The 8,569-nt window shown below is 46.1% G+C and overlaps 1 protein-coding gene across 1 annotated transcript in view; it reads left to right on the top strand.

Moving 5' to 3' along the window:
* The first annotated feature begins 239 nt into the window (after positions 1-239).
* The window catches only part of LOC126095518 (myrosinase 1-like), a 30,996-nt gene continuing 22,666 nt past the window's right edge, over positions 240-8,569 (top strand). Inside the window, exons 1-2 of the mRNA XM_049910303.1 lie at positions 240-399; positions 4,697-4,830. Coding sequence (XP_049766260.1) covers positions 240-399; positions 4,697-4,830 — 294 coding nt within the window. The remainder of the gene's footprint in view (positions 400-4,696; positions 4,831-8,569) is intronic.

Here is an 8,569-nt window from a genome sequence, read left to right as displayed (position 1 = left end):
AGAGCTTTTACTTACATTCGCATTAAATCTCGAGCTCATCAAATATGCACCTCGTGAGACAATGACGGACAGTAAATAAGACGATGCGCGGGTCACACCCACGCCCATCAGAACAATTGCCTTGAGCCTTTAACTGGCAATGCGTGCCAAAGGCTCACTCATAGGAAACCTTGCGACTAGATTAACCAGAGGTGCAGAGTATAAAACGGCAGACGCACAAGCAGATGGGAACGCTAAACATGTGGTCATCTGTGTCCTTGCTCCTGCTTCTGGCAGCCAGTGTCCTGGGTCGCCCGGGAATATCTGGAGCTGCGGAACCTGCCAACAAATTCCCTGACGACTTCATCTTCGCAGCTGCCACCGCGTCTTACCAGGTGGAAGGGGCCTGGAATGAGGGAGGTGAGAATTCTTTTACTTCGAAATCTGAAAAATTACGCTCTGCCAGTGATTAACAGTAAACTTTCTTTTATATATTAAATGATAGAAATGCATTGTGGAAGATCATTCTCCTCTGGGATTAGTGAGAGCAATAGCAGTTCTTAGTCAAACCTTTTCATTGTCTGAACAATGCTAAATTCGTAAATAGGAAATATCGGTTTAGATTAATTTCTTCATGAGGAGAGCCGTGAATTCTAAAACTGCAGATAACTGGTGACAATACTAGCATGTCCAGCTGTAATGTTTTTCATTTAAAGATTGTTATTTTTGAACTTGTACAACAATTGAGGTAATTTGCTGTTAATACATACATCAGATATTATTTTAAAATAGGCGTTTTTGAGGTTGAACCTGGGCGAAGCCGAAGTCTTCCACATCTACCGGGAGCAAATTTGTGATAACAAGATGGACATTGTAGTGTTACCAGTATGTGTTTTTCATTCGAAAAAAAAGGTTCAAATGGCTCTGAGCACTATGGGACTTAACATCTATGTTCATCAGTCCCCTAGAACTTAGAACTACTTAAACCTTACTAACCTAATAACATCACACAACACCCAGTCATCACGAGGCAGAGAAAAATCCCTGACACCGCCGGGAATCGAACGCGGGAACCCGGCCGCGGAAAGCGAGAACGCTACCGCACGACCACGAGCTGCGGACTTTTCATTCGACCGCGAGTGCGATATATAGTCAGTGAGTTATAAGAGTAGGCTGAGGCAGCCATTTTATGAGTCGGACGGAACGAAAGGAGTGGACTTAAGTAGAACAAAAATCTATACTGAATTTAAGAATAATGAATAAAACCGACAAAACATGATAGATACAAACATAATTTACTTATGATATAAATAGCTGGAAGGAAAATAGAGTTTAATATCCAGCACAAATTCAGATTAGAAAGGATGACGAAGGAAATCGGTTGTACCATTTTCAAATGAACTATACAGCCATTCGCCTTGGTTGTTTTTGAGAAAATCAGGAAAAACTTAAATCGCAGTGCCTGAGCGGGGATTTGAATCGTGCGCCGGAAAACGAATCCAATGTGCTAACCATTGGGCCATGTCACTCGGTATACTTGTAATACAGGTGAAGAAGAAAACTACAGTCGATGTTCTGAATGGCACTGACACTACCTGATCAAAATTGTGCGGACACCCCCATGTAAAGCGGAACTGACCACTAGATGTCACGAGAAAGGACCTGTCTGTATACAAGGAGGCGGTGAGTATCGTGTTGTCGGCAGAGAAGGAGTACCGACAGAATGTGTCGCTCAGTGGAAAGCAGTGACTTCGGACATGGACTAGTCACCGGCTGTCACCTGACTGACAAATACATGAGCGACGTTTCGACCTTTCCAAAGATTGCCAAGTGAGCTGTTGGTGATGAGATTGTGAAGTTGAAACGTGAAGGAACAATCACAGCCAAACCAGCACATTTAGACCTCATGTACTGACGTATAGGGACTGACGAGCACTGCGAAGCGTCTTTGTAGCAAACTGCATTATATCAGCACAAGAAATCAGTCGTGAGATCCGAAGTGCTACTAACAATCGAGTCAGCACAATGACTGTGCGCAGGGAGTCGAAAACAATGGGGTGCAGTGTTTGAGGAACTCCTCACAAACCAAACATTTCTGTAGTGTGTTTCTGCGACGTCTGAGGTAGTGTAATAAGCGATCTCACTGGGCCGTGGATGACTGGAAAGAAGTGGCTCGAGGGATGAATGACGCTGTACACTGCGGTAACCCAATGAAGGAATTTGGCTTTGGCAGATATCTAGAGAATGTCACCTGCCGTCGTGTGTAGAAGTACGGATTAGGTCGTGTTATGGTAACGGTTTTTTTTCGTGGTTAGAGTCTGGTCTTCTCATTGCGCTAAAAAAACTTTAAATGCCGAGGGACATGAACAAATTTTACAGTATTGTGTTCTGCGCGCAATAGAGGAGTAATTCAGAGACGATGGCTCAATGAGCACGACAAAGCAGCTTCTCTGAAGCACTAGTTTGTGAACAATAACATTCATGAAAGGGATTGGCCTACCGAGTCCCGATCTGACCCCAATAAAATATATCTGGGTTGAATTAAACCGCGGACTTTGCTCCACACCCCAGCTTCCAGCATCACTACTGTCTCTGATTAAGGCTCTTGATCAAGAGTGAGCTGCCAGCCCTCCATAGAAATTCAGACACCTCACTAAATGTTTCTATATTCGAGTTGAAGTTGTGGTAAAGGGTGGACACATTCCATATTAATATTCGGATACTTTTGATCAAACAGTGTATAGTCATATCTTCAACTGTTAAGACCGGCAAATCTCTTGTGCTTTCTTTTTACTAATGTTAGACTTCATATATTCTTTGACTGTAACCCAAGCCTCTCCATTTGATAGACCGTTCTGTACGATCATTTGCTAATGCCCACACTGGCGGATATGCTCAGCATTGAATATAAGATAATGGAATATTTTAATCCGTCCATTGACAGCCAGTGCGCCGAAATTTTATCATTCTTGTATTTAGTGTGGTTGTGGTCCACGTTGCATCTAAAGAGCCTGCTGACGGTTTGGAACGAAGTGGAGCACGGGAAACTGTTGGACAGGTGTACAAATGTAGACAACTGACCAGAATAACCACGGTCGGGATGAACGGTAGCGTCTATGTCCTTAGGCGAGTGTTTCGTTATCCGAGTGTGGTCTTGGGTGTGATATCAACCTGTTCGAGAAGTAGAATGGAATACTTTTCTTAACTGAATGAAGCAGTGTAGCTTAATTGATATTTCATCATATATTACTTGGTATTTCAAAAATATTCATCCTATTTCACATGTCTGTCTCTTCTGCAGCAGTGAAGATAGAAACATGGGGTGCACTTTAACTTTCACATCGAAACTAAAATTTTACATTGGCCGATTTCAAGGGGGGAGTTTGTTTTATATTTATTTTCATTTATTTATTTTTTTGGAGGGGAGGGGGTGTTTAGAAAGGCTCCATCTTTGTCCTCCCCTTGCAACACCGTTGGGTGAACTACGATACCACACATCAACAGTAATGAATGCAGATAGACTGACTCGCTAAAGTAAGGTACGAGCCTGACAATGGTCTGGAAATTTCACGGTTTAACAGTAGTAAATATGCCCTTCTAGAAGGAACTCGCATCAGAATTAACGCTAAAAGAAGATCGTGACGGTAAGGAACAACCAGTACTTTTTCCGGCTTGGATGCGAAACTCGTTCTCGGTCTGCGGCAGAAACTGCTACGTCAAGCCAGTGCTGGGCCTTTTCAATCTCTTGCAAATGAAGCATTTGCCGTAAAATTTCATCGTACCCGCAGTTTGACTTCTGCAGCACAGACGTTTGCTCTTTTCGCCACAAAACTCTCTAGTTACGAAGGTGCGGCGCCAACAATGACATCTGGTAGACTGGAAACACCTTTTCTGAATAGGTGAATACTGTTTCTGTCTGTATCTGAAGGACTCATAGCGTCTTGTTCACTGCAAACCCTAGAAAGCTTTCTAAGATGACTGCATACTAACGCTGCAAGGTCAAAGAGGCGCTGCTATTCTTTACCTCCCTAGATTCTCTGCTCGGGCGACGAGCCTCCTGAAGCAGAACGGTTACACGGGGCTGTAACGTTGTTTTTTTTTTTTCATTTTTCCTTTCAGTTTAAAGAGGATATCAATATTAACAGATCTGTAACACAAGATGCCGATTGTCGCATCCGTTGCGCTAAGACACAGTTACTTTTTGTCAGCAATTTTCGGGAACAATAACGCAACAGAACTAGTACATCTAGTCTCCGAACTTTAAACCTTTTGAAAATGTTTAGAACGTTCTTTAAGAACATTTACGAGTACATAATATATCCCACCCGCTTGAGTTTTTCGGGTTGGTCTCTCTACATTCAAAACTACCGAGTCCATACCACAGCGAATCACAAGCCTTATCAACGCTCAGAGAAGTGTCAAATGTTATCAGCACAGAACAAAAGTATCTATTTTCTTATTTGGTCAGCATACGTTTGATTCACTAACGCTTCTCCAACCGGAATTCGTTTAGTAAAACGAAATATTATTCTTATTTGAAGCATTTTATCACAGGGTTTCGTAACTCTGTCAGTATCTTAAGATACATGCTGTAGGAATCTATGCACTGCGACGTGGATTGATAAATGTGTGCACTTCGGAAACGAACAAAAGCTTCCCTTACGCAAAAATTGTCCAGTGTATCGCTACGTCAAATGGTGTTCAAACTGTGTTACAGGCAAGGGTGAGGGCATTTACGACCGCATGTTTCACACGATTCCCAACATCACCACCGATGGCAGCAACGGCGACGTGGCGTGTGACTCCTACCACAAGTACGAGATAGACATACAGCTCGCCAAAGATATGAACGTGAGTGTTGTTTGTAGTGGTATTAACTTTAGGACATAAGCAGTGATTACAAAACTAAAATATATATTAAAATTATGTGTAATTTGATTTCTGATTCATTATTTACTAATATCCAAACCAAAGCGTCGCATTTTTGAGGTTAGTAACAGCCTGTCAAGAGCCTAAGCTTGTAGTGCACTCTTAAGGATTTTTGTCATTAACTTATATTTTGCAGATATACTGAAAATTAGGAAAGTTATTCAGCTTATAGCTTCCGCTAACAGTGAATGGACTAGTTATTTGCCACACTAACGGATTCCTGACTGTAAATGGAGGAAAAAAGGTCCTATGAACATGTGCCCGGAAACGGACAGTGTGCACGCAACGATAACAAATCGCCCCGGAAGACAGTACACACCTGCATCACATCCGCGTCACAACAAATGTTCAAAATGGCTGTCATGGGATTGCAGGTGATAGGGATAACAGCGGTTGTCATGCAGGGTGCACATAATCGCACTTTCGCTTACATCATGTTGGCTACTTGGCTGGAGCATGTACTAGGTTTCCTCTCAATATCTGCAAAACGAGGTCATCCAAATCTGGTATACGCACAGTCTGCGCCTCCCTACACGTCCGTCTGTCTGAAATGATCCATGCCCACACACCCGCGCAAAAAAGGGCTTGAAATGTGAGACGTGGTTGGTGTCTGCGAGCGTACATACACTCCTGGAAATTGAAATAAGAACACCGTGAATTCATTGTCCCAGGAAGGGGAAACTTTATTGACACATTCCTGGGGTCAGATACATCACATGATCACACTGACAGAACCACAGGCACATAGACACAGGCAACAGAGCATGCACAATGTCGGCACTAGTACAGTGTATATCCACCTTTCGCAGCAATGCAGGCTGCTATTCTCCCATGGAGACGATCAAGAGATGCTGGATGTAGTCCTGTGGAACGGCTTGCCATGCCATTTCCACTTGGCGCCTCAGTTGGACCAGCGTTCGTGCTGGACGTGCAGACCGCGTGAGACGACGCTTCATCCAGTCCCAAACATGCTCAATGGGGGACAGATCCGGAGATCTTGCTGGCCAGGGTAGTTGACTTACACCTTGTAGAGCACGTTGGGTGGCACGGGATACATGCGGACGTGCATTGTCCTGTTGGAACAGCAATTTCCCTTGCCGGTCTAGGAATGGTAGAACGATGGGTTCGATGAAGGTTTGGATGTACCGTGCACTATTCAGTGTCCCCTCGACGATCACCAGTGGTGTACGGCCAGTGTAGGAGATCGCTCCCCACACCATGATGCCGGGTGTTGGCCCTGTGTGCCTCGGTCGTATGCAGTCCTGATTGTGGCGCTCACCTGCACGGCGCCAAACACGCATACGACCATCATTGGCACCAAGGCAGAAGCGACTCTCATCGCTGAAGACGACACGTCTCCATTCGTCCCTCCATTCACGCCTGTCGCGACACCACTGGAGGCGGGCTGCACGATGTTGGGGCGTGAGCGGAAGACGGCCTAACGGTGTGCAGGACCGTAGCCCAGCTTCATGGAGACGGTTGCGAATGGTCCTTGCCGATACCCCAGGAGCAACAGTGTCCCTAATTTGCTGGGAAGTGGCGGTGCGGTCCCCTACGGCACTGCGTAGGATCCTACGGTCTTGGCGTGCATCCGTGCGTCGCTGCGGTTCGGTCCCAGGTCGACGGGCACGTGCACCTTCCGCCGACCACTGGCGACAACATCGATGTACTGTGGAGACCTCACGCCCCACGTGTTGAGCAATTCGGCGGTACGTCCACCCGGCCTCCCGCATGCCCACTATACGCCCTCGCTCAAAGTCCGTCAACTGTACATACGGTTCACGTCCACGCTGTCGCGGCATGCTACCAGTGTTAAAGACTGCGATGGAGCTCCATATGCCACGGCAAACTGGCTGACACTGACGGCGGCGGTGCACAAATGCTGCGCAGCTAGCGCCATTCGACGGCCAACACCGCGGTTCCTGGTGTGTCCGCTGTGCCGTGCGTGTGATCAGTGCTTGTACAGCCCTCTCGCAGTGTCCGGAGCAAGTATGGTGGGTCTGACACACCGGTGTCAATGTGTTCTTTTTTCCATTTCCAGGAGTGTAGTTGGCCCTACCGACAAATATTCAGTATACCTAGATGCACGTCCGTGCGGGGCCTCTGCTTATAATTAGCCACTGCTGTCGCAAGTTGTTAACAATGTAGCAGTTCTTTCGCACAAGTCGAATAAATTATAGTTATCTAAAGTGCACTTACGTCAACTAATCTTCTGTTTGCCTGTACAGATTCCTACGGCAGCAGATCCTTTGTCCCCTTCCTCCCGTTTATCATTAGCAGCGAGGACGTAACATTTGGTTGCTCGGAACATAACGGTTACCGACTCATATCATATACCATTCCTTAGCAGTAAATCTGCCATTCTGTACCATAGCCTTCCGTACAGTAAACGCAGGGAGGTTAGAAGAAAAGTCGCAGAACTACGAGATTAGTAATTATAGAGCAAGGCTTTGCGTCAATTAAATAGGCTCCAACGGATAGTTCAGCTGGTGGAGCAGGGTCCGTACCAGGGACAAAGAGACAGGTTCCATTTCAGTCCAGAGCAGTGATTAATCTTCACGAAGATTCTTTTGATAGCGAAGATCTGTTAGAGTCCACGTTATACAGGGTCGTCTTAAACATTCCGAAAACTTGTAAGGGTGTTGCAGGATAGATTGTACTGAGAAATAATTGATCCGAAAATAATATCGATAGCTTGCACCGTCTCGGAGTTAATGAGCATTGATGTTAGCCAATCAGGCCGTTGCACAAGCAAAGTAAAGCGGCTCACCGAAGACGGTATCGCCAACGTGTTCTTCGTTTGGTATCCTAAAACTGAACAAGACAGTATACAAAAACTGGACGTGGGACGGTAGTAAGAGTCGAATCCGAGTCAAAGGCTGAGCAATCCCGCGCGCTATTCATCTATGCTACGACAATAACTGACACTAGTTGCATCTAGTTTTCGTACTTCCATCCTCGACTGGAGCCTGAGGGACTACGGCCATTCACTATTGTAAGAAAAATGAAACACCTACATCCGCCCTTATGATGTCATTTATTGTACAGCTACTAATTTCGGCGCTTCAGTGAACCATCTTCACACCTTAGCTGATGCTGAGGGAATTAACACCATCTGTACACACGATGCATCAGTGACTGATATAGCTGGTTTGTGATGTTGTCTCGTCAACCATCAACTGTCAACTGAGTAACATCACAGTTACAGGTAGTCTGCGTAAACTACACTCCTGGAAATGGAAAAAAGAACACATTGACACCGGTGTGTCAGACCCACCATACTTGCTCCGGACACTGCGAGAGGGCTGTACAAGCAATGATCACACGCACGGCACAGCGGACACACCAGGAACCGCGGTGTTGGCCGTCGAATGGCGCTAGCTGCGCAGCATTTGTGCACCGCCGCCGTCAGTGTCAGCCAGTTTGCCGTGGCATACGGAGCTCCATCGCAGTCTTTAACACTGGTAGCATGCCGCGACAGCGTGGACGTGAACCGTATGTGCAGTTGACGGACTTTGAGCGAGGGCGTATAGTGGGCATGCGGGAGGCCGGGTGGACGTACCGCCGAATTGCTCAACACGTGGGGCGTGAGGTCTCCACAGTACATCGATGTTGTCGCCAGTGGTCGGCGGAAGGTGCACGTGCCCGTCGACCTGGGACC

The sequence above is a fragment of the Schistocerca cancellata genome, chromosome 8, assembly GCF_023864275.1.
Source record: "Schistocerca cancellata isolate TAMUIC-IGC-003103 chromosome 8, iqSchCanc2.1, whole genome shotgun sequence".
Taxonomy (NCBI): Eukaryota; Metazoa; Arthropoda; class Insecta; order Orthoptera; family Acrididae; genus Schistocerca; species Schistocerca cancellata.
Note: the sequence above shows the minus strand (reverse complement) of the source record. Positions and strands in the feature narration are given on the sequence as shown.